This window comes from Mesoplodon bidens (assembly GCF_964165515.1).
Source record: "Mesoplodon bidens genome assembly, chromosome: 7".
NCBI classification, from domain to species: Eukaryota; Metazoa; Chordata; class Mammalia; order Artiodactyla; family Ziphiidae; genus Mesoplodon; species Mesoplodon bidens.
The window spans coordinates 52,574,224-52,601,880 of NC_138164.1; the positions used below are offsets into that span (position 1 = coordinate 52,574,224).

Sequence of the window (27,657 nt, forward strand, 5' to 3'; positions counted from 1 at the left end):
AAATACATAAGGAAAAAGGCACCATGAGTGAAAGTCATCAAAGAATAAAACACAGCAGACGACATACAATAAAAGTTTCAATATTGAAACTATCAGCAACATTATAAAAGAAAAATGTACAATATACTTCAAGAAATAAAAAAGAACTTTGAATTCATGAGTAGACGTTGGCAATCAGCAGGCTTTTAAAAGTAACAAACAGAATTCCTAGAAAAGGATATAATAATAAAAGTAAAAATCACAAAGTTTAAATGTATTTAAAATATTGAAGAATTAATGAATCTCATATGATAGAACTAAAATTTTCTAAACTTTTAGTGACAAAACGATGTAAAACATTAGCGCATAAGAGGCAGGAAGGATACAGTAAAAAGGATACATCCAGGAGAAGGGAGAGAGAATGGAAGTAGAGAAAATTTAAATACATGATGGCTAAGAACTTCAACAACCAATGGAGGATACCAAATCAGATTCAAGAAACCCAATAAATTTCAAGTAAAGTAAATACAGAGTTTACAAGCAGGCAGGGAGAAATGAGAGATTACCTTTAAATAAACTAAAACAATTAGACTTTCAGTTGATTTCTCAACAGCAAAAATGGAAGCCAGAAGACTGAAGCATACCCTTAATCTTCTAAATAATAGTAACTGGTAGCCCAGAATGCTATATACAGCAAAAATGTCTTTTAGGAATGCAAAAACTAAGATTTTTATGACCAGTAGATCCTCATTAAAGAAACCCTTAAAAAGGTATTCTTCTTCTTTACCAGTTTTTATGCTTCGGCACTCAGTGTTTTTTTTGTCTAAGAATCTTTTCTAAGGGCTAAAATCCTAGTCAGCATCTGTCTATAACCACATAAGAGACTCCAAGTGAGAACCACTCATTTGAGGCAGGTCAATTCTTAGACCTATGAGAGACTTGTATCCTAATCATCACAAGAGACTACAAAAGCTTGAGGCATCATATGCTCTTAGAACTTCATTGAAAGTTCTTGATGAAAGAGAGGATGTTTCCTCTTCTGTCTTCCTGTTTATATTATGGAAAATTATATTTCACAGTAACCTCTCAAAAAAATGTATCATGGGCAGAAAGAAAAGTAATCCTAGAGAGTAAGAGATGAATTCTGATCTAGCCTGACAACAGTGAGACATACCTAATTTCTACTAAACAACTATTGTGGTGCCATAATCATGTCCACCAGGAGGACAACTTTCTAGAAAAACCACCACCAGCTCAATGCACATGCAATGTCTAAACAAAGTGCTTATATGGGGTTGGCCAAAAAGTTTGTTCGGGTGTTTCCCAAATGAACTTTTTTGGCCAACCCAATATATTGTCAGCTAATCATAGGCATGGAGAAAAAGACTGTTCATGGATTTCAGCTTTAAAAAACCATATTCCCTCTCTTGAGTCTTGTGTCACATCCTCACCCCCATGTCTCTGTACTAGATCTAGTTCCCTCTTTGGAAGTAACATTTTTACTCAGTGTTTAAATTCTGGTCCCAAAGTAGTTATTTTGTCTTTGACAAAGGAGTGTGATACAAGAAGAAATAAATAGCTGCAAAAATTAACTCAAAATGGATCAAAGATCTAAAAGCAAAAGCTAAAATTATAAACTATTAGAAGAAAACATAGGAGAAAAGTTTCACGATACTGGATTTCACAATGATTCTTAGATGTGATACCAAAAGCAGAGACAATAACAACAACAGAATACATAAATTGGATTTCATTAAAATTCAAATGCTTGCGGGCTTCCCTGGTGGTGCAGTGGTTGAGAGTCCGCCTGCCGATGCAGGGGACACGGGTTCGTGCCCCAGTCCGGGAAGATCCCACATGCCGCGGAGCGGCTGGGCCCGTGAGCCATGGCCGCTGAGCCTGCGCGTCCGGAGCCTGTGCTCCGCAGCGGGAGAGGCCACAACAGTGAGAGGCCCGCGTACTGCAAAAAAAAAAAATTCAAATGCTTGTGCACCAAAGGACAACAGAGCAGAAAGGCAACCCATGGAATGGGAGGTAACACCTGCAAATCATGTATCTGTTAAGGTATTAATATCCAGAATATATAAAGAACTCTAACAACCCTAAAACAACAAAAAATACCCCAAAACCCAGGTTAAAAAATAGGCAAAGAACTTGAAGAGACATTTCTCCAAAGAAGATATACAAAGAGCCAACAAGCATATCACCAATCATTAGGAAAATGCAAATAAAAAACACAAGATAACCACTTCACACCCATTAGAATGGCTATTACCAAACAAAACCAAAAACCGGTAACAAGCAAACAAAACTCCCACTAAGGCGTTGGAGGGTGTGGAGAAACTGAAGCCCTTGTGCACTGCTGATGGGAACGTGAAATGGTGCTTCCACTGGAAAACAGTATAGGTTTTGGCAGGATAGCAGCACTATTCACAATAGCCCAAAAATAGAAACAACCCAAATGCCGACTGACGAATGACATGATAAACAAAATGTGGGCATAAACATACAATGGAGTATCATTCAGCCTTAAAAAGGAATGAAATTCTGGTATATGCTATAACATGGATGGATCTTGAAGACACTATGGTAAGAGAAAGAAACCAGACACGAAGGACAAATATTGTATGATTCTACTTATACAAGGTAAGGAGAGAAGTCAAGTTCATAGACAGAAAGTAGCATTGTGGTTGCCAGGGACTAGGAAGAGGAAGGATACGGGGAGATATTGCTTAATGGATACAAAGACTCAATTTGGGAAGATAAAAAAAGTTCTGCAGATGGCTGGTAGTGATGTTTGCACAACAATGTGAATGTACTTAATGCCAGTGAACTGCACACATAAAAATGGTTAAAATGGGGGCTTCCCTGGTGGCGCAGTGGTTGAGAGTCCACCTGCTGATGTAGGGGACATGGGTCTGTGCCCTGGTCTGGGAGGATCCCACATGCCGCGGAGCGGCTAGGCCCGTGAGCCATGGCCGCTGAGCCTGCGCATCCGGAGCCTGTGCTCCGTAACGGGAGAGGCCACAACAGTGAGAGGCCGGCGTACCGCAAAAAAAAAAAAAAAAAAAAAGGTTGAAATGGTAAATTTTATGTTATGTGTATACTATCACAATTTTAAAAAGTGAGGAGCAAAAGAAGTGATAAATAGGTGGGTAAACTAAACAATGTCTTCTATGTTAAAAAAGAAAAGAGATAATTAAAGTATATAACAATTATACCATACAAGTGAGGGTATTAAAGCATTCTAACATCCTTACACTATTCAAGAGGAAATTAAAGATAATTAATTTTAGATTTTGGTAACTGTGCATATTAAATTAGTTAATTTTAAACACACTTACACTAAAAGAATATAAACAGTATATAATGTCCAAACCAACAGAAAAAATTAAAGTGGAATGAGAAAAATCATTTGAACCTAAAGAAGCCAAGAAAGAAAAGAAAAAGAAACAACAATAATGGAATAGGTTAAATCATGTCCCTAAAGATAACATGTCCTAATCCCGAGAGCTTATAAATTTTACCTTCTATGGCAAAGACTGCAGATATGATCAAGTTAAGGATCTGGAGATGGGGGATTATCCTGGATGTGACAGTTCTAAATGCCTGAATATATTAAATAAAATAGCTTTGAAATATACAACGCAAAAACTGATAGTATAATGAAAAATAAATCAATCCAACATATTAGTGTGAGATTTTAATACACGTTTTTGATAGGTTTAATAGCACAAAAACAAAAAATCAACATTACAGAAAAACACACATCAAAATTAACAAGGCTCATATAACAGATACATGCAAAGACTATACTTAACAGCTGCAAATACATATATTTTCAAAGCACACACAGAATATTTATAAAAACTGACCTGATACTCAGCTTTTTTATAAAGCAAGTCTCAATAAACTTCAAAAGACTGGTATCATATAGAACACATTTTTCACTATAATGTAACTGAATTAAATATCAGTAACAAAAAGGTAACTAGGAAAATCACATAATTACAAAATTAACATATACTAGTTGACGGGTCAAAGAAGAATAATGGAAAACAGAAAATATTTAGAACCAAATGATAATGGAAATATATCAAACTTGTACAGAATATGGGGGGCAGGGGAGAAGCAGGGAGCTTTCCTGGCAAAATAGGTGAGCCTTTGTGGTACTAGGCAGAGGTGAAATAGAGTGAAAAGCCAGGAAGAACTACAAAAATCTAGAGCTGAAAAAATAGTCAGTTCTCTGCTACTATTTGGCATTTGGGGCTGTGGCTGGTCTCCAGGAAGCAGAAAACAAAAACAACAACAAAATCTATGTCATGTAACTAAAGCACCAGAACAGGAGAAATAAAAAGATAAAAGCAGAAATTAATGAAATGGAAAATAAAAATACTATAATGAAAACTATCAAAGCCAAAAGCTGATTCTATTGAACAACACAAAACCTAATTAATGACAAACCACTGGTAAGATCAATCCCCCAAAAAGAGAACGCACAAAAATATTATAATAAGGGGATGTAACTATTAGATACAACAACAACAACAAAAGATAGAAGAATGCCACAAGCAAATTTATGCCAACTTACCTGAAAACATAATGGAATGGATAAACTCCCAGAAAAATAATAGTCATCAAACAAACTCAAAGGAAAACAAAAGAAAACCACAATAGTGCTCAAGTCATTAAACAGATTGAGTCAGTAGTTAAAAATCTTCCAATAAGAACAAGAAAAACTTCCATGCCTGGATGATTTTTCTAAGATTTTCCAAATACTCAAAAGATAATTTGATTTTTACAGAACTTCTTCACAGTTATAGAAAATGAAGTACACTCTCTAAATCATATTATGAGGCTAACATGTGATATTAAACTCTAAAAAGACTAATATAAGAAAGGAAAATTATAAACGAATACCACTCATGAAAACTGCAAAAACTGTGAAACTAAGTATTCGGAAACTGAATCTAGCAATGTATTAAAGCATAACACATCACAACCAGGTTCATTTAACATTGGAAATATCAATTTACATAATGTCACACATTTAACAGGTTGAGAAAAGCATGACAACGTATACAATACAGAAAATTCGTCTGAAAATAAACATCTTTTCATGATAATGCATAACAAAATAGGAAGAGTATTTCCTTAACTTGACAAAGTGCATCTACAAAAATTTACAGCAAACATATTTAATGACAAAATGATGAAAGCTTTACTTTAAGAACAAAACAAGGTTGCACACTAGTCACTATTTCTGGTCAACACTGTACCAAAGGGATAGTTCGATAAGGAAGAAAAAGAAAAACAACCTAAATGGATTAGAAAGTGCAGTCATTATACACAGATGTCATGACTGTCTACCTAGAAAACCCAAAATACTTTTCATATAAATTATTGTCATTAATAATAGCTTATCAAAGTTTCTATGCATTAAAAAACCAATAAACCAACAACAGATTTAAAATGCAGTAAAAAAAACTATTTACAATAGCATCTTATAAAATACTTAGGAATAGATCTAACCAAACATCTGCAAGCCTTTTATGAAAAAAACTATAACATCACTTTGTAAGAAATTAACAAAGATCTGAATAAATGATAAGGTAATGAAAGATGTGTCATGTTCATAAATTGGAAGATTCAATACTGTAAAAAAGTTAACTCTCCAAAATTAATCTATAGGTCCAATGTAATTCCAATCAAAATTCCAAGAGTGCGTGCGTGTGTGTGTGTGTGTGTGTGTGTGTGTGTGTGTTGGGGGGTGGAGGGAGGACTAACAGGTTGATTCTTAAACCTGTACAAATGTGTAAAACTACAAGAATAGCCAAGACACTCCTGAACAACAGTACATGAAAAAGATCTGGGGAGATTCCAAGGACTATACTCCTAGTGTGTACAGCAAACAGAATGATGAGTCTACAGAAAACAAATGACAAAACTAAGCACAGTAGGGCTTCCCTGGTGGTGCAGTGCTTAAGGACCCGCCTGCCAATGCAGGGGACATGGGTTTGAGCTCTGGTCCGGGAAGATCCCACATGCTGCAGAGCAACTAAGCCCGTGCGCCACAGCTACTGAGTCTGTGCTCTAGAGCCCGCGAGCCACAACTACTGAAGCCCACGCGCCTAGAGCCCGTGCTCCGCAACAAGAGAAGCCACTGCAATGAGAAGCCCGTGCACGGCAACCAGAGAAAGCCCGCGCGCAGCAACAAAGACCCAATGCAGCCAAAAATAAATAAATAAATTTTAAAAAGAATTAAATAGAGAACTTACGACCAAAATTTGTGGAAGCAGCAAAACTGTCTGCAAATTGGGTTTCCAATGGTTCTGTATTACAGACACATAATATGCATAAAACATATTATGGATATATATAAATACATGTATAAGCATGAAATAAATTTCCCTTTTTTCTTATAAACCAAAAAAATTTTTTTGCCTATGGATTAAGGACTTACAGATGATTTGACTGTATATATACATACATTTAGAGAGAAACAGATATAGAAATAAAAACAGATTTCATGTTTATATACATATCTGTGCATGTTTTCTACCTCCTTCCACTGAGAGTACCTAGAAGCAATGACATCCCTGTAGCAATAAACACATCTAATGCCCAGATCTTGGCTTCTGAATACCATTCTCCACAAAAAGGGTCCATAGGTCTTTGTAGAAATGGCTGATGTTAGTGTTAGGGCTGGAAAAATACACAAAGAGTTTGGAATGCCCTGCACTGCCAGAAAGTAAGGACATCCTCCAACATTGGTGGGATATGTCAAGAGGACACAGGAACCAGTTGAAAAGGCTCTCACTGGCCAAATATGGAATAATTTAAACATCAAAATAAACAGATGATTTGTTCCATTCAAAAGTTAACATTAAAGAGATTACTGGGCTTCCCTGGTGGCGCAGTGGTTGAGAGTCCGCCTGCCGATGCAGGGGACACGGGTTCGTGCCCTGGTCCGGGAGGATCCCACATGCCGTGGAGCGGCTGGGCCCGTGAGCCATGGCCGCTGAGCCTGCGCGTCCGGAGCCTGTGCCCCGCAACGGAAGAGGCCACAACAGTGAGAGGCCCACGTACCACAAAAAAAAAAAAAAAAGAGATTACTGTATAGAAAGGAAAGTAGTCAAATGACCAAGAATGTATATGTAGGTATTCTGAAACTTCTAATAGTATATCATTTAAATATGTCACATTTCCCATTCCCATTTCTGTTTAGCATTCCTAAACAGTCAAGCCTTTATAATAAAACATCTCTATTAATCATTATAATCAGAAAGTGATACAAATGACATTTTACTAACAAAAATTCAAAACTTTCTTAGTATCCACGTTAAGTCCATTCTCACTAGCATCTTCTATAACTTCCCCCAAATGGCTCAGTCTTCTTAACCATAGCTTTTCATAATATTTCATTTTAAGCTCAAATCTCTAATAAAAAAATTCTTTCACATATCTAAGGTTTGTATCAGTTTTTTAAAAAACAGAATTTAGCTCTTCTTCTTAATATACTCAAAACAAACAAATATGTCCAAGGAATTGAGGAGATTAGTCAGGAGTACGTAAATACTTCAGAAAATCATAAAGATACAATATGAACATGAATAAAGACCACAACAACTGTGTAGGAAGAAACATAAGCAGATTCTTAAGTGTGATTCTACTTAGCTTAGAAATAAAAATGGGTACTTTAAAATCTTAACTACCAAAAACAAACCACAGAAGCACAAAGTCTAAGGTCCTTTAGGGAATTCTCTAAACAAAATATATTCATTCAGGAAAATAATTCATAATATGTTATAGCTGATACTTTTGGAAGCATAGTGTGCTCTTAAAACTTCTAAGTAAATTTTAAAAAATTGAATTGATTTTGGAAACTCTGAAAAGTTTCCAAAATGATTTAAAATTTTGAAATTTATTTTACTGCAAGGGCTTTTACTATTTAAAGGAAGTTTGATAATAATCACTCCCTGCTTTAACCTGCTTTCTTCATATATATTGAGTTTCTTCAGATTCAAATCTTCATACAGGAATTTTCTAAAAGATGACTTTGTACCTATTCTAAAAGCTTAGTTCAAGGCATAAAAAAATTGTAAGTACATTCTACTTTACTATTTTAGTTAAATACAGATTCTGTGATAAACTAACTTGCAATATTAACAGGTACTTATTTAATATATCATGAATGGATTTTCTGAACTTAAACTAATATAGAACATGATAACATCAACTGCCTGTCAACATATAACATTTGTTTTTAAAATTTTGTAAAAATACATAAGTTTCATACCTGCCTTTGTGCTCTAGTATTAGGGTGTCCCTCAGACTCCTGCATTTCACTTCCTTCTAAAATACCCATGAATCAAGCTCCCAGAACCCCCATAATATAATTAGAAAACTAAATATATAAAACTCTGAAAACTCTGTAACATTTCTTCTTGTAACAGATTACATCAAGTACTCATTCGACTGATTAGTAGAAAAGTAACAATGTAAAGTTTCAGCACTTTAAAAGAGTAGTTTACAATCTATTTAACTATGATCAACATATTTCATTTGATAGTTAAGAAGCAAGCAATCAGATGACTCATCACACATGACACAGAACTATAATACATATATTTAAAGATGGATGAACCTTTGGACATCAGATCAAGCTCCTTATTTTACAGATGAACAACAAATTAAGAAACCTGAAGTGACTTGCCTAAGGTCACATATGAACACAGATCTCCTAAGAAATACAAGCTTTCTGATGACTTCATAATGTTGAAAATATTTGTGTCATTAAAATTATGATAATAGTATTTTTCCTCTCACTTCTATCCTAACACTATTCCCACCTTTGACATACTCCTTTTAACAGTTGTTCTACTACTGTTAATGGGTAACCCACTGTTTAGGCATCTATACTTAGAAACTAAACAAACTAGTCTCAGGAGGGTATATAATATATCCTTTATTATTCCTGTTATCTTTATTTTTGATTACAGCTAAGTTTTCTTCTGTGAGTAGGCTGTTCTTGACAAGCAGTGACTCAGCTTGTGATACAACTGACTTGTTTACAAGTCTTGAATGTTCTACTGCATTACTACTAAATCAAAGTTATGTGTTACCATGCTTTTTATTTAGAAGCATGGAAAATAAATTTTATAATACCCTGAACATGAAATTATACAACCGAAAAAAATGTTAAGGTTATTTAAAACAATTTAAAGATTTTATTTCCTACTGAAATTGTCTATAGTGCAAAGAGCAGTGTAGTGCAGAGGCAAAGGATCTAGGCTAGAACCCTTAGGTCAAGGTGGCTACTTTTCTTTTAGCCGTGTAATCCTATGCAAGTCACTTATCTCTCTCATGGTTCACAAAGACTTTTTCTGAAGATCAAGAGAGAACATCTTAAAAATGCTCCATAGGGCTTCCCTGGTGGCGCAGTGGTTGAGAGTCCACCTGCCGATGCAGGGGACTCGGGTTTGTGCCCCGGTCCGGGAAGATCCCACATGCCGCGGAGTGGCTGGGCCCGTGAGCCATGGCCACTAAGCCTGCGTGTCTGGAGCCTGTGCTCCGCAACGGGAGAGGCCACAACAGTGAGAGGCCCATGTACCGCAAAAAAAAAAAAAAAAAAGCTCCATAAATGATAATAATAATAATATAGTATCATACAAAATGTATTATCATAGAACTGTCAGCTACCATCCTTATAACAGACTTAAGAAATATATAATTTTCAGACTTCCCTGGTGGCGCAGTGGTTAAGAATCTTCTTGCCAACGCAGGGGACAAGGGTTCGAGCCCTGGTCCGGAAAGATCCCACATGCTGTGGAACAGCTAAGCCCGTGAGCCACAACTACTGAGCCTGCGCGCTAGAGCCCAAGGGACACTGCTACTGAAGCCTGCACGCCTCAACGAAGAGTAGCCCCCGGTCGCCACAACTAGAGAAAGCCTGTGTGCAGCAACGAATACCCAATACAGCCAAAAATAAATAAATAAATTTTTTAAAAAGTGTTTAAAAAAGAGAAATATATAATTCTCAACTATAATATTTATATTATAATTTATATTATTTAAAATTTCAGAAGATGATCTTTTTTGGGTAATAGAGATTTCATCAGACAGGAAAGACCCGCAAAGATCTTTGTTTTCTGATCGCACAGCCTTCTTACAAAATTTAAAAACCTACTACTGAGGGACTTCCCTGGTTGGCACAGTGGTTAGGAATCCACCTGCCAATGCAGGGGACACGGGTTCGAGCCCTGTTCCAGGAAGATCCCACGTACCACGGAGCAACTAAGCCCGTGTGCCACAACTACTGAGCCTGCGCTCTAGAGCCCGCGAGCCTAAGTGCCACAACTACTGAAGCCCATGTGCCTGAAGCCCGTGCTCTGCAACAAGAGAAGCCACAGCAATGAGAAGCCTGTGCACTGCAATGAAGAGTAGCCCCTGCTCGCCGCAACTAGAGAAAGCCCACACGCAGCGACAAAGACGCAGTGCAGCCAAATTATAGATTTATTAAAAAATAACAAAAACGGCTTCCCTGGTGGCGCAGTGGTCGGGAGTCCGCCTGACGATGCAGGGGACACGGGTTCGTGCCTCGGTCTGGGAGGATCCCACATGCCGCGGAGCGGCTGGGCCCGTGAGCCATGGCCGCTGAGCCTGCGCGTCCGGAGCCTGTGCTCCACAACGGGAGAGGCCACAACAGTGAGAGGCTCGCGTACCGCAAAAAAACAAAACAAAACAAAACAAAAAACCCTACTACTGAAAAAGAAGCAAAAAGCTACTACCAACAAGTTTATGTAGATTTATAATTTAGAGACAAATCTTATACCTTATCTAGTCCAACTCCCTCATTTCAGAGATGAAGAAAGAAGAAAAAAAAGAAAGGCCCAGAAAGGATAAGCAACGCAAAGCCAAACCAATGCATTTTCTGATTCCCAAACCATTATCCTCTCCACCAGATAGCTAATATATGAACCCCTTTCTCAAGAAGCCCGTCAAAATTACAGCCATACTCTTTAATCCAATTACCAGTTTTCTCTATGTAAATCATCAACTCGAGAATAGGTACTCTTCTTACTTCTCTCTCTCCTATCAGTACTAGCAAAACTTTAAATATGTAATATTCAAATAAAATATGATTTTTTAAATCAGGCTTAATAAAAAACTTCAAGTACATGAAAAGATACACTACATCACTAGTCATTAAGAAATGCAAATTCAGGGCCTCCCTGGTGGCGCAGTGGTTGAGAGTCCGCCTGCCGATGCAGGGGATACGGGTTCGTGCCCCGGTCCAGGAGGATCCCATATGCCGCGGAGCGGCTGGGCCCGTGAGCCATGGCCGCTGAGCCTGCGCATCCGGAGCCTGTGCTCCACAACGGGAGAGGCCACAACAGTGAGAGGCCCGCATACCGCAAAAAAAAAAAAAAAAAAAAAAAAAAAAAGAAATGCAAATTCAAACCACAGAGATATCCCTACACACTAACTAGAATGATTAAAAAACTAAACTGAAAAATATTGACATTGCCAAGTACCAACACGGAGGCAGAGCAATTGGAATGTGCATACATTGCTCAATGGAATGCAAAATGGTACAGCCATTTCAGAAAAGAGTTTGGCAGTTTCTTACGAAGTTAAACACGCACTTACCATATGAAAACATATGTCTACCAAAAGAAAAAGCTGTACACAGATATTTGTAGCAGCTTATTCAGAATCACCAAAACTTGGAAATAACCCAAATGTCCATCAGTTAATAAATGGATAAACAAATTGTGACACTGGAACACAAAAAGGAAGCCTAGTGATACAAGAGATAACATAGATAAACATCGTAGTTTTATGCTAGATGAAAGTCAGACTCAAAATGCTACATACTATTTGAATTCCAGTTATATGAGGAAAAGGCAAAACATGAGGGCAGAAAACAGATCAGTGGTTGCAGAGCCTAGAGGTGGGAGGTGGGGTTGATTATAAGAGGCATGAGAAGACTTTTTTAAGGGGATGGAGATGTTCTATATCTTGACTGTGGTGGTGGTTATACAACTGTATAAGTTTGTCAAAATTCATAAAACTGTATGCCTTAAAGGAGCAAATTTTACTGTATATAAATTATACCTCAATAAACTTGACTTTTTCAAAAAAGTCTCATTCTAGCTCTTCCACTACCTGAGACATTAAGTAAGTTATGGGGTTTTTACAGCCTTCATGTTTTCCTCCCCTATAAATGAAGGAGCTGTAATACCTAACTACTACCTCCCTTCCACTGTTAAATCATATTACTGAATTGTAGAAATATTTTCTGCATCACTATTTTTCTTAGAATTTTAAAAATCATACTTGTGTTATGTTAATGGTAAATAATGTAATAGTAAATAAATATTTCAAGACGTGAATTTAAGATGTCAAAATTAAAGCAGTAATATTTCTTAGATGTCTTTTTTTTTTTGATATGGACCATTTTTAAAGTCTTTACTGAATGTGTTACAATATTGCTTCTGTTTTTATGCTTTGGTTTTTTGGCCATGAGGCATGTGCGATCTTAGCTCCCCGACCAAGGATCGAACCAGCAACCCCTGCACTGGAAGGCAAAGTCTTAACCTCTGGGCCGCCAGGGAAATCCCTTAGATGTCTTTTACTAAGAGACTTCATTGTTAGGTATCTAATTTTTCACCAATTCCCTTTCATTACCACAAAGTGCTATAAATAAAGTAATAAATTATACAACTTGGTGTACATATAATTAAAGGCAACAAAACTAAAATACCTAAACACATAAAAAGGTAGACATTTTAAATTTATAATATGGAAGAAATGTATATGAATTCATAGATAGTTTATGTATTGATATATTTACTAAAGCAATACGTATCTTTTACCAGGTAAGTCATACAAAAATTCTACTTTCTAATGCAACCCGGAACTGGGGTTGTAATCAAGAGCTCCTCTCAGTAAAATATTAAAGTCAATTGAATTTGGAGCACTGGGGAAATCCTTGGGGAGATTTCATTAATCCCCTATTAACACTCCTTGCAGTATTCTCAGTTGCTGCTGCTGCTGCTGCAGCCGCCACCAGTCATCACTCTAGCACCAGTGCCACTTCTAGCCTGTTGAGCTGCCAAAAAGAAGGGGGGTATAAACAGGGAGTTCTCTATGCTATGGCTCCTACCAAGACAAATGCCTGTAAACAGCTAGTGGTAAAGCACTCAAGAAAGCAACCAGCTACAAAAGTCACTCACAAGAATATGTCTTATACTGAAAAGGTGAAGAAACCGCATTTTTACAAGCCTCATACTGCAGCTGTCCCTGAAGTACACTGAACTTCTCACTTGCAAGTGTTCAGCACTTCAAACCAGATCTACACTACCAAAGTGCAGCTACTGGCACATTTCTGGAGGCAAATGAGGCCTATCTAGTTAGCCTATTTGAAGATACCTACCTGTGTGTTATCCATATCAACTATGTAACAATTATGCCAAAGGATATCCTGCCAGGATGACTCAAATGTGGAGAATACACTTAAGATGCATTATGAAGGGAAACATTTTATTCTTAAAAGAACAAACAAACAAAAAAATACCTAATTATATGACTGCAAATGAAAAAAAAAAGCAGGTGAGAGAATCGGTATTATAGCAAATTCCGCCTTGCCCCATTTTCGTTTGTGTGTAAATGTTTAATACTAATGCAGTGATATAAAACATTCATGCAAGTAAACAATGTTTCAGCAAACAAGTTTCACTGAATTTGTAACAATTATAAACAAATCTGTTAACTTTTTCTGCCAAAAAAACGTTTCCTGCCCACTAATGTCTGCACAATAAAAACCTAAATTCCTTTTAGGTATACAAAGCCTTCAGAATTTTAAACACAATCTGTCAGAACTATCTTCTCTCACTCAACCCCAGGCACCCCATGCATTTATGCCAAACTTTCTGCCACTTTTAAAATGCATTACAGACTTGTGTGTTTTAAATGCCATTTCTCCTAACTAAAAGTTCTTACTTCCTTCTTTACTTGGCAGTCAAGTCATCCTTTGTGACCTAATTTAAGTGTTACATTCTCACAGGATCCCCTAGATAAACCTGGTAGCTCCCTCCTCTATGGTTCCACTTTATTACCAAATTATGCATTTGCCTCATTACAAATTTTTGTCTCCCAGGCTAGACTAGCATCTAGAACTAGGTCACATTCCTTATTCATCTTTGATTCTCTGGTTCTTGGCAGCTACTAACTCAATGCTTAACTGAATGAATTTGACAGCATCCAGAGCTATGGAAATCTACATTAAGAATAATTAAAGCATATTTAAGATGAAATAAAAATAGGTAATATCATTTGAAACAAGAAAGGTATTTATAGTCAAACTACAATACTTTGGTTATACTAGAAAATTTCACTTAGGTGATAAATGAACCAGAGGTTCATGGTTTTCCTAAAGCTAAACCAAAAGTACTGGACTCACTGTATACAGAAAGATTTAAATTCCATATCATTTTTTTAAATTATGTCACTTAGCCCTTAATTTTTCTCTACTGGAAAGCCACTATATTTCTGCTAATATTTGAATGACTCTGCAAGTCTTACAGCAGTCAATTACACAGCATCAAATCTAAAGCACAATCAGTAATACAACTGACAAAAATAGACAGGTTAATTGGTTCTTCTATCCATGTCAACTGTTTAGAGTTTTTGAAAATCAGAATTATCAAACACATAAAGCTCTCCCGGAAACAAACTATTCTTAACATGAATCCTGCTTTAAAATAACATTTCACACAGAAACTTATAAACAAATAACTTGTTAATCTAGTAAGTTATTTCAACAAATATCTATATATACTAAACCGATTTTTCTTAGGATCTCATTAGACTAAAAAGTTTCATTTGTACTTTGTCACATGTTTCAACTATCAAAAAGTAGTAAAAACAGGTCTTACCTGATAATATAAAAGAGCCTGTCAAATCTAACAATCATTTAGGATTTATGCTGACAGGTCATATCAGATACCTGACTTCAAACAACTAAGCATATTTAATAACTAAAATATGACTTCATTTTTATTTAATCAATATATATTGGACAACAACAATGTACAGTACATTATGCTGGCCCCTAGGGAGAATACAGGATGAAGGTAGTAACAGTAATGAAGGTAGTAACACTTATTATGACAGATAACATTTATAAGAGTGCTTAGTAAGTGGAAGACACTTCGTATGTATTAACTCATTAACTGTTCCCAAGAACCCTAGGAGGTAGTTACTAGTACCCTCATTTAACTTAGGTAATGGTAGGTTAAATAACTTGCCCAAGGTCACAAAACTGGTACTTGAACCCAGGCACTCTGACTGTTGTGTCCTGACTTTGAAGAGCTTCTAATAAAGGTATTAACACAAATAATAAAAGTATTAACTTATAATTTTTCAAATGTCAAAAGCTACAATGTTATGGGATTTCAGGGTTAGAAAAATGCTATCAGGGTGAAAGAGGAGAATCAGGAAAGGTTTCTTATAGTAGTAAGAAGGGCTAGATTTTGCTGGTTGGGTAGGATTTTAAAAGCTTGCTTTTTTTTTTTTTTTTTTTTTTTGGCTGTATGTGGGCCTCTCACTGTTGTGGCCTCTCCCCTTGTGGAGCACAGGCTCCGGACGCCAGGCTCAGCGGCCATGGCTCACGGGCCCAGCCGCTCCACAGCATGTGGGATCTTCCCGAACCGGGGCACGAACCCATGTCCCCTGCATCGGCAGGCGGACTCTCAACCACTGCGCCACCAGGGAAGCCCAAAGCTTGCTTTTTAAAAACATAAAAAATTCAATACAGCTGCATGGCATGGCCAAAACAAACAAACAAACAAATAAATAAATAAACATATTGGGAATTCCCTGGCAGTCCAGTGGTTAGGACTTAGTGTTCCCACTGCCAGGGCCTGCTTTCAATCCCTGGTGGGGGAACTAAGATCCACAATCGGTGCAGCATGGCCAAAAACAAACAAACAACAACAAAAAACAAATTCAAGACATATATCTCGGTAAGTTTCATAAAAACAGTAATCTCTCAACACTCTCGACAGTGGATTGCAGCAACAGTTTTATGTCAATGAAAATGTTCCTGTCCATGCTACTTTAGGTATGCTTGGTTCAGTTTAGTTCCATTAAACAAAAGCATAGGGCAATTACTATTGCTCCCACACCTTGAGACAAAGTAAACAGAAGTATTCAGTAGAGCAGAGAGGAGACATCTGTTCACTTACACTACACCTATAACCATCCCTTCTTCCATTATACTGACAGAAAAGCAGGCTCAGGAAAAATACATTCTTTAAGAATCTTGATGTGAAAGAGCACATTATTTTTGCCAATCATTTGCCATCGCTGCTAGTCACAATTATTTTGCCGAAGAGTTTTTTACAGTGGAGAATGTTTGTACAAAAGTAGATTCTAAGCAGCAATACATGGACAGAACACTTTAGAATCCATGTAATAAGCCTCATAGAAGAATATGCCTCTGAATACCATGTCACCTATCATGTTCTCTGAACTGAATAAGGTCCTTAATACCAATGAATCAAGTTTTTAAAGTTGATGTCTTCTGGAACCTAAATTTACAATAGGTATTTGAATGTATATTTAATACTATGTTTTTCACAACCCCCTTTCTTTTTCTTTTTTTTGGCAATTTTTTATTTTATTTTTTAACTTTTTATTTTATATTGGAGTACAGTTGATTAACAATGTTGTGATAGTTTCAGGTGTACAGCAAAGTGAGTCTGTTATACATATACATGCATCTATTCTTTTTCAAATTCTTTTCCCATTTAGGTTGTTACATGATATTGGGCAGAGTTCCCTGTGCTACACAACACCCTATTTTCAATACAATCTTTTCTTTCAACTTGGGCTATGATGGTGATGGTATGTTAGTATTCTGGAAATGCACTAAGCCTCTCCCCTCCATTTTGGCAAAAAATTTACAATATTTGGTACTAAGACACAAAACATTTATGTGACTAATCCAAAGAATGGAAAATAAGAGGCAAGAATCCTAAAAATGTACTTAAGAAAGTACTTAAATAGTTTTCATGTAAAATCAAAGTTCACCCATTTAAAACTCCCTAAAAAGCAGATATTAAAAAATATTTCATATTATTCACTCAGGGCAAGTGACACACAAAAGCATACAGCACATCAGGGAACAGCAACTAATGTGGTTGAATGTGGCTAAAACAAAATTGGCTTGGGGCAGGAGATAACAAAAACATTAAGAATTTCTGGTCAAAGAGGACAGATTGAATACAAGCATTTAGCTCAAAAGCTTCCCAAAATCTCTCTGAAACAAGAATAAAGAAATTGTTTAAAGAGCATAAATCCATAGGAAACCAGAAACACAATTTTAGAAGCTAGAAAGCAGAACAAGTGGTAGTGACTATTACACCTGAGAAGGTTGAAACCTACATTAGCCTAGATGAAAAACAAAGACACCTGGCTTATAGCACATACCACATTTACAATTATACTAAAAGACCCCTAAACGCTCTGCAGAAGTGGTTGATTGCAGGGTTGGGGCAGGGCAAGTATAAGATGGGTTGAAGCATTGCCACAAAGTACAGAAGTGCTCAAAAGGCAAGGATGAGCACAGATGCCAACCAGAAAGAGCTCTCCCTGGCCAAGACTGGAACAATTTGAGCAACAAAATAAATAACAATAGTTTGGGGTTATAATCCAAAGAATAAAATAAATATCTTAAGTCTATACTGACATAAATAAATAATTAAGTAAATAAATGTGGGAGAAGGGACAACTCTTCCTCACAAAAGAATTCCAATTAATAAATGTAGAAATAATGAGGGAAGCAGAAAATCACTATTAGAATGCAACAGTAACAAGATCTATAAATGGATGCTAAAACTAATGGGCAGAAGTTTAAGCAGAAACAGGATATCTGCATGGTCTCAAAGTAGTTAGTAATTATTAAAGAGGAAAATAGTGGGCTTCCCTGGTGGCGCAGTGGTTGGGAGTCTGCCTGCCGATGAAGGGGACATGGGTTCGTGCCCCGGTCCGGGATGATCCCACGTGCCGCGGAGTGGCTGGGCCCGTGAGCCATGGCTGCTGAGCCTGCGCGTCCGGAGCCTGTGCTCCACAATGGGAGAGGCCACAACAGTGAGAGGCCCGCGTACCAAAAAAAAAAAAAAAAAAAAAAAAAAAAGAGGAAAATAGTAACTTTACAGTGGAGAAACCTAGCAGAATCACCTGAACCACGTGATCAAAGGTTAACATCACAGTAGGACACATCAGCATCATGTACCCCCCACCCCCTGCCAAATGATGCACAGAGAAGGACATATCACTTCTGTGATAGCCTTCTCTTCAATAACCTCAATCTAATCATGAGAAAATATCAGACAAACCCAAATTGAGGGTGATTCTGCAAAAACGACTAGTGCTGTTCAAAATGTCAAGGTCATGAAAGAGAAGAAAAGTCTGAGAAATTGTCACAGATAAGAGGAAACTAAGGAGACATGACAACAAAATTCAATGTGGGACCCTGAGTTTGGATCTTGGAATAAAAAGAAACATTAGCGGAAAACTGGTCAAATCCGAATAAATTCTGCAGTATAGTTAATAGTATTGTACTAAAGTTAATTTCTTACTTTTGATAAGTGTTCTATGGTTATAAAATATGTTACCATGAGGAGAAGCTTGGTGACAGGTATATGGGAACTCTGTGTATTCTTTTTTCAAGGTTTCTATAAAAAAATTAAAAAGAAAAAAGGGAAAAAAAACCCGAAAAGGCTCAGGAACTAGCAGTTTCAGATACGCTGGGAGCAAGAGTGAAGTCCAAGCTAGAATAAGAGATTAAAGTCTGCTTAAGAAGCAGTCAGAACTCCCAGATCCTCTCGCTTTTACTCTTTGACCCTTCCTGGCAAAAGACTAAGCAATCTCAGGAGAGCATAAAACAAGGTCTCTCTGGAGTAGAGGATGCCAGGTGCAATCAAATTTGAGGGCCGCCACATTGAAAACTGGAGAATTAAATGAAAGGGTATTCATGTACTTTAGGATGAAACCCACAACCCCGTTTCCTACTCAGCTCCCAAGCTTGTTCTCTCCAAGCAAAAGATCATACATCTTTTCTGGGAAATCAATTCAGCACAAGAGAAAAACGTGTCACTAGGAGTCTACAAGGAAATTATCCACACATATCTAAAGTACAGGGAAAACCATAATTACCCACTGGCAGAGCTTCCATTCAGCTTTTTAAGGCCCCTCTTCTAAATAAGCATTGAGTTCCAAGGAATACCAGACATCTAAAAAAAGCATCTAATATGAAAGACAAAGCCCAAAGCAAACAAACAGAAAAAGGAAATTTGGAGAAAAGAGAGAATATGCAGAGAAGAAAAGTATCGATAATTCCCTGAGAGAGATAAGACACTGCATCCATAAAACAAAAATAGGATATCAAAAACAGGATATATCAGGATACATTAAAACTTTTTCAGAAAAAAAAGAGTACTTGGAAATTATAAACATGATAGCAGAAATAAAACCTTAGTAGAAGAATCAGAAGATAAAATTGAGAAAAATCTCCCAGAAAACAGAGGAAAAAGGAAAAGAAATGGAAAATAGATGTAAACAGAAGAAAATTAGAGAAACCAAGACAGTAGACCCATTATCTAAATGAGTTCAAGAGAGAGAACAGAGAAAACAAAGGGGAAGAAACAAAAGAAATGACTTAAGAAAATTTCCCAGAACTGATGAGACAAATTTCAGATTGAATAAGACTACCCTGAACCCAGCAGAAGTGGAGAAAAACAGACCTGTACACATAATACAGGAATTTCAGAACTCTAGGGGAAAAGGTTCTCCAAGCTTCCAGAGAGGAAAAATAAGATTCAAAATCTTCTAGGCAGGGACTTCCCTGGTAGTGCAGTGGTTAAGAATCTGCCTGCCAATGCAGGGGACCCGGGTTCGATCCCTGGTCCGGGAAGATCCCACATGCCGCGGAGCAACTAGGCCTGTGCGTCACAACTACTGAGCCCGCGTGCTGCAACTACTGGAGCCCGCGCACCTAGAGCCCGTGTTCTGAAACGAGAGAAGCTATGGCAGAGAGAAGCCATGGCAATGAGAAGCCCGCACACTGCAACGAAGAGCAGGCCCTGCTCGCAGCAACCAGAGAAAGCCCGCACACAGCAACGAAGACCCAGCGCAGCCAAAAATTAATTAATTAATTAAAAAAAAATCTTCTAGGCATCTGATGTTTCAACAGCAACACTGAAAACAATACGACAATGGAGCAATGTATTCAAAATTCTGAGAGAAAATTATTTCTGACCGAGAATTCTCTGCCCAGCCAAACTATCTATAAAGCAAGAGGGTAGAAACATTTTCAGACATGTGAAGTCTTGAAAAAATTATAGCCCATCCAGAAAGCTATTGAAAGTGGTCCTCCAAAATGAGAACACAAAGAAAGATGAAGACATCAGATACAGAACTAGGAGCTCTAATACAAGAGAGACCTGACGGAAACTACTAAGATGATTATAAAGGCAAATCTAAGACAGCAGCTGCAATTCAAGGAAATTCATCAAAATATTGGTAGTTTGAACATAATAAGGAGAAGACTCATATACTTGAGAGTCTGGACTAAATCAGAGTTTTTATTGACATTTTGGACCACATAATTCTTTGTTGTGGGAGGTGGTCCAGTGCAGTGCAGGATGATGCTTGGCAGCATAGCTGGCTTCTGCTCGCTAGATGTCAGTAGCACACTCCTGCCCTCCCTCACCTACCCAACAAAGCCAATATCCTCTGGGTTGCCCCCAATTGAGAACCACTTGGTTAAATTAATGATAAATACATAGAAAACAAAGCAAAAGCATATTTTTAGAAAATGTTAACTCATGGGAAACAAAATACTGTACAGAAAGGGAAAATCATCACAATAAACTATAAGGCTCAACAATGAATACAGTGACATTGATATAAACTTTGAAACTTGATGTATCCAAACAACTTGCAATATGACAATATTGGAAGGATTGGGCAGAATTGAGAAGTGTGTCTGTGTTTGGGGATAGTGGTAAACCGAATCTTCCATTGTGGGAAGTCCGTAGACAATCCATTCAACTGAAAAAATCATGAGGGAAAACTACAGGCATACTATTTTGAAATATGGAGATAAATATCAAAAGAATGAGTAGCAAGTGGTTGCCTCCAGAGAGCCCAAAATGAAGGGGAGGGAGAATCTGCAGAGCAGAGTTATTCAACTCTTTTCAATATGTGCATGTATAACTTTGACAAAAATTAATTTTAAAAAACAAATCAATTGAGGCTACATTATGAAGGACTTTCCTACTGATTAAGGCCACAATGACTTAGAAACAAACAGCTATACAACTTTGAATAATTTACTTTTTTTTTTGGCTGCATTGGGTCTTCATTGCTGTGTGTGGGCTTTCTCTAGTTGCGGCGAGCAGGGGCTACTCTTTGTTGCGGTGCACAGGCTTCTCATTGTGGTGCCTTCTCTTGTGGAGCACGGGCTCCAGGCGCGTGGGCTTCAGTAGTTGTGGCACGTGGGCTCAGTAGTTGTGGCATGCGGGCTCTAGAGCACAGGCTCAGTAGTTGTGGCGCATGGGGTTAGTTGCTCCACGGCATGTGGAATCTTCCTGGACCAGGGCTCGAACCCGTGTCCCCTGCATTGGCAGGTGGATTCTTAACCACTGCGCCACCAGGGAAGCCCAAGTTACTTACTCTTTAAGCCTTATTTTCTTTCTATCTATCTATAAAATACATAATGAAAGATAAGAGATGCCTTAAAGGGCTTTATAGATATTAAGTAAGTGTGTAAATTGTTTAGCACAGTGTCTGGTGCATAGTATTTATTAATATTACCTAGTATTCAATTTGCAATCAGAGGGTAATAATTATAAACTTTAAAACAGGTAAGTCATAATGTCATGTGTTTTAGAAAGTAATGGCTGTTGTGGTGAGGACAGTTACGAAAGAAAAGAGCCTAGAAGAACACAGACCATTTAAAAGGGCTACATTTGAATGAGAAAATAGAGGCAGAGCCACGAAGAGAAAGGTGAGGATACAAGAGATATTTTTCAAGTGACGATTTAACTATATATGAAAAAAAGGAAAAAAGGAGGAGTCAAAAAAACGTTCCAACTTAAGCAAATAAACAGATGATGATGACACTAACTGAACAAGAGAATACAAAGAAAGAACTATGCTGGGAGGAGGACATGAGAAGAGAGGAAAGAGAAATGAGGTTGATATTACACATATTTAATCTGTAGGTCCCAGAGTACAACCAAGTAGAGATATCCAGTATGCAGGTGGAAATCCGAAACTAGAAGAGAGGTCAGGGCTGTAGATATAAATGTGTAAATTACAATCAAAGGTTGAAGCCATACAAATTAAAAGAATACTCATTTGACATGTTCCATAATATTTATTAATTGAATTTATTTTTTTAAAAAAAACAGACAATAGAGATGAAAAATAAGTTGTTTTAATGTTTTGAGGGCTCTCAATATCAACGGCCCTGATATAGTTATGAGGTCATTGTGAAGTTCAAATGAGTTAATACACACAAAGCACATACAACAGTATGTGACATATAATAAATGCTCAATAAATTTTGGTTATTATTATCATTAGTTCCAGACAGAAGTAGTGTTTATTATATGGAAAAGAGAGGCAGAAAAAAATCCACTGAGATATGGAACTACATATTCTTTTTCTTTCATTTTTCTATCCTTTCTACATTTATATACTCCTTGGATGCACTTTAAGTATTGCAGTGAAAGTATTATTTTAAAACTATTAGTAATATGTACCTTTTATCCTTAATTATACTATAAAATATTTGAGGAAAAAATCATTTTATCTAAATATTCCCTATATGGCAGCGTACAGTAATGTACAGTGAGTACACAACAAATATTAATGTCACAAATCCTTATAAGGAAACAGAATAATAGAAACAATGATGCAATAAATGAAAGTAGAATGACATTAAAAGAGATCTCAAAGTCAACATCAGTATAAAACAATTCAAAGACATATAGTAGAGTGAAAAAGTGAGGTGAAGTGCTTTGTTGTTTACCACAAAGAATAGACCACACTCACTTTGCTCTCCCCTGGGTACAACAATTAGGAGAAATATTAAAAACTGGATTATGTCTAAAAGAAAGCAACTGAGAAACAAAGAACTGAGGATGCTCAGTCCTCCTCCCCTCCCCCCTCTTCAACAATGAGAAAAAGCTGTCCTATGCAAAATGATTTAAGATTTCTCTGTTGTTCAGAGGCAACTTTCAAAAGATGGCAGCTACAGAGATCTAGACTTCTCTCAACTCAAAAACTTAAAACAACAGATCTCTTCTAAGACAAAGATGTTACCAGAGATGTCATGAAGGTATTCAAGCAAAGGCTGGAAAACAGTTTGCCAAGGATGTTGTGGAAAATATCCAAGCAGGGGAAATTGGTTAGAACTCTAAGTTTCCTTGCAACCCTGTAACCATATCAATGAATATTACTGAAGATCAGTGTCCTTCAGAAAGGACACTGTCTTAGACCTATAATACATACCAAAAAAAAAAAAAAAAAAAAAAGAGAGAGAGAGAAAGAGACAGACACACACAAAGATCTCTGCTGTCAAGAAATCCATAATGAATAATAATAAAATACAGTCTGAGACCATAATAGATGTCACAAAGCACTATTTATTAACTGCCAAATGAATTCTATTCATATATAAAAGTCTTCTAAGAAGGAGAAATCCTTAAGGTTAAATGGTCAGAAAAGGCTTTTTAGAATAAATGAGATATGAGGTACTGAGGGAAAGATGTGTATGAATGTTCTGAATCAGTGGGCAGAAGTAGGAAAGAAGAGGCAGCACAAACAGAAGTGAAAAGCAAGTTAGAGAAAAACCTGTTTGGCTGCATTAAAAACTTGTTTTGAGGAAGAAGAGATAAGCTGAAAGGGCAGACTGTGGCCAGAATCAAAGTGTACTAGGCATTGAACACCAAGCTAAATAGTTTCAAATTTATCCTGCATACAGCATCTGTATCAACTACTCAATTCTGCTACAGCCATAGATAATAGTAAATAAATGGGCATCAATGTGTTCCAATAAAACTTTATTTATGAATACTGAAATCTAAATTTCATATACTTCCATGTGTCACAGATTATTTTTATTATTTTGATTTTTTTCAACAATTTGAAAATGTAAAAATCATTCTTAACTCATGGGCCAAACAAAACAGGCTGTGGGCTGAATTTGGCCCAGGGACTATTTGGCCAAGCCCTGCATGACACTAAGCTACCTTCTTCAGCAGTCCTCTAAGGTACATTTGTCCTTGAGCTTCAGGGACCAGAATAACATATTATTCGTTCAACAACTGCACACACATGGATGCACACATTTAACCAATATCTAAATCTAGTAAGTGTCAGAGGTTCTCTAAAAAAGAAAAGCCCGTCAAATTGTTGGTAATAAGCCAGTAGAACAGAAGTAAGACATTTTAAAATTCTGTAATTTATTTTCACATAGTAAATGGACTTAGAGAGTTACAAATTACTTTTACGGAGCCTCTAGGTTCCATGAAGGGATGTGTAAAACAGAGTATAATCAAAGAGATGTGAGTTCTAGTCCTAGCTCTGTCATTTATTTCCTCATTATGTGACCCTGAACAAGTCACTTTCAATCTTCTGGCCCTCATTTCCTCATCTATAGAAGTGAAGGGGTATAAATTACTAAATGATCACTATGTGTTCTCTCAGCTTTAGCACTACATAATTCTACTCCTACTTAAAAAGACCAGACAGGTGATGACGAAGATGAGACGAAAGTGGTAATTAAGGACACAGAAAAAAAGAGAAAGACATTGACTAAATGAGTGGTCAGATAGGACAAACAGGCAGGGGGAAAAGGCCCCAAAGTACAGTATTACTAAACTCAAGGAATTTTTTTAAAGTATCAAATGCAAAAGAAAATTCAAGGAAGAGAAGCAGGCAAGAAAAATTCAAGAAGAGAAGTATGGCCATCAAAAAAGAATGTATTACTTAGCTAGCTAAAAAAGTGACAGACTTTTGAGATTTGAGAGTACTGTGCATGTTTCCAGGAATCAAAAAAGGAGTCAGGGAAAAAGAAAAGACTGAAGATGAGTCTAGGGAACAGAAAGTAAAGGCATGTGGTCCAGAAAGAGTAAGGGGAAAAAAAAAAAATGTTGGAAGTCAGGATGAGTTTGAAGCCTCAGGTAAGGGAGTTAGTCTTAAAGGAGAGGCGTTTAATCTTTAAAATCCAAAAGGTAAAAGCAGCATTGCAGGTATGTTCCTGTGAAAGTGTTTATTTATACCATGTTTTCTATAAATCAAATTATTAGGGAAATAAACCTAATATTGGGCTTTCTTAAAGCAAAGTTCCACCTATATTATATTTTCTAATGGTCAAAAAATTAAGAAAGGGGACTTCCCTAGTGGCGCAGTGGTTAAGAATCCGCCTGCCAATGCAGGGGACATGGGTTTGAGCCCTGGTCCTGGAAGATCCCACATGCCACAGAGCAACTAAGCCCGTGCGCCACAACTACTGAGCCTGCGCTCTAGAGCCCGCGAGCCACAACTACTGAGCCCGCGCTCTAGAGCCCGCGCGCCTAGGCAACAAGAGAAGCCACCACAATGAGAAGCTCGCGCATCACAAGGAAGAGTAGCCCCCGCTCACCACAACTAGAGAAAGCCTGACCCAATGCAGCCATAAATAAATTAATTAATTAATTAAAATAAAATAAAATTAAGAAAGAACTTTGCTTTTCATAGGAATGAAAACCAGCACTATGTAGCTCTAAAAGAAAATTCATTTTTATATCTCTCATCGCACCTATCACTTCCATCCCTGCATGAGAGTTACCTTTGTAGAAAAGTACCTAGTCCTTACTTGGAGTTCAATGAATACTAGTGTTACCTTCCTTAGTAGCCTTAAAAGCTCCCACGGCAAGAATTTTGATTAATTCCTCTGTTTATCTGCTTTGCAGAGTTGGTGGTGCTTGATGAATAAATACTGACACATGATAACTTAGTTTAAAAAAAAACTGTCCTTGCAAAACAATCATCTGATAATGTTGGGAAAATATTCATATCATACATACACAACTCCAATAACACTTTTCCAGTGTCGGAGCTTGGTCAAGTAGCAACAAATTGCTACAAAGCAACCAAAAAAGGCAAAAAAAAAAAAAAAAAAGAATTAAGAATTTTTAAGAACATCACTCAAAAACATCAAGATCCAACACAGCTAATTTCAACGGACACTTGCCTCTATTTAAGGTATATGAGAACTAAAAATCCAAAGCATTCGCCTGATGATCAACCAGTTAAAAATACACGTTTGGATACCCTGTAGATATTTATAAAGCCAACAGAGATACTATTAATATGTTGAAATTCCCTGGCCAGTGCTGGATTCTACCATTAATCCTCTCCTACTATTCAAGAGAAGCCAAGAAGTCAAGCCTTCTCATATCACTTGCTTTTAAGAATTTAAGAAGTCACCCAAACTGGCGTACACAGCCCAACTACAAAAAGTAATTCAGCTCTCCATATGGTAATGCTTCGCTATCCCTTACCTTTGCGTGGAAGTCACATTTACTACTTTTCATCGATCACTGGGAGGCCCCATTTAGGCAGACCCATAGTACTACCAAGTAAGAAACAGTTGTTCAAAAAAGTCGTAGCAGTTAACTGCCCTCCCACAACGCTCAAGTTGGGTGTAGATTTCACAAGCCCTGAAAGCTATACACTGCCACTGTCAAAACCAGAAGCAGCACCGTCACCCTGTCGTGCCCGTCAGCCAGTGTTGCAGAATGTTTTCTTTGAAATCACCTCTCTACCTTGGCTCAACGCGTTAAATAACTACTTGAGAAGCCACCTTCTCCCCCAAAGCAGGACCCGATTCCTTCCAGTCAGCTCCTTTATTTGTCCAGCCCCACAAACCCAAGGGGAGAGGTCTCCGCTCCCCGGCCCCCTAGACCCAGTCGGGTCTCCCAATTGCTCGCCGCACCCACCATGCACCCCCAACACCTCCTTCCCCCACAGGCGGGCCGGCCCACGAGCTGGGCCCGCAGCCGGCCCCTCGCCCCGGCCTGCGCTGCCTAGAGCGGCCGCAGGCCTCGGGCCTAGCCTCCTCCGCTGGCCCCTCACCTCCTTCGGGACCAGTTGGTTCTCCTCGCCGGGCACCATCGCTCAGACTCCGGCCGCTCCTCTCCGCCCTGCCGGGGGAGGGGGAGGGTAGCGGCGGCTCTAGCTCAGGAGAAAACGGCAGCGGCCGTCATCCTCTCCACCGCTTGCGCTCGGGCTACCGAAGAGGCCTCAGCCTGGGCCTCAGACACCAGCGCGCAGACACCGACCCAAGGCTCCGCCGTCGTCGCCGCCGCAGCCGCCTTCGTCGTCGGCCCCTCCCCCAGCCCGCCGCAATCAATGGAAAAATGGCGGCTGCCGTTCTCGCGAGAATTCGGGCCGTCGGGCTCCAAGCCAGGTGCCTGGCGCCCAAGGTGCCGAGACAGCTGTCGCTCGCGTCTAATTACCTCAGCTTTTAGCCTCGGGATGTATAAAATTAGTTGAGCGGCCAAGAAAATGCTTTTCGGAGGGGGTTTCTGGACTGTTCATCTCGGGATTCCC

At 38.0% G+C, this 27,657-nt stretch overlaps 1 protein-coding gene across 2 annotated transcripts in view; it reads right to left on the minus strand.

The window, feature by feature from the left end:
* Positions 1 to 27,440, minus strand: part of USP47 (ubiquitin specific peptidase 47) — a 123,661-nt gene extending 96,221 nt beyond the window's left edge. For both annotated transcript variants that reach the window (XM_081239976.1, XM_081239975.1), the window contains exon 1: positions 27,181 to 27,440. In XM_081239976.1, the coding sequence (XP_081096102.1) occupies positions 27,181 to 27,219 (39 nt within the window). In that variant the 5' untranslated portion in view covers positions 27,220 to 27,440. The remainder of the gene's footprint in view (positions 1 to 27,180) is intronic.
* Positions 27,441 to 27,657: the final 217 nt, after the last annotated feature.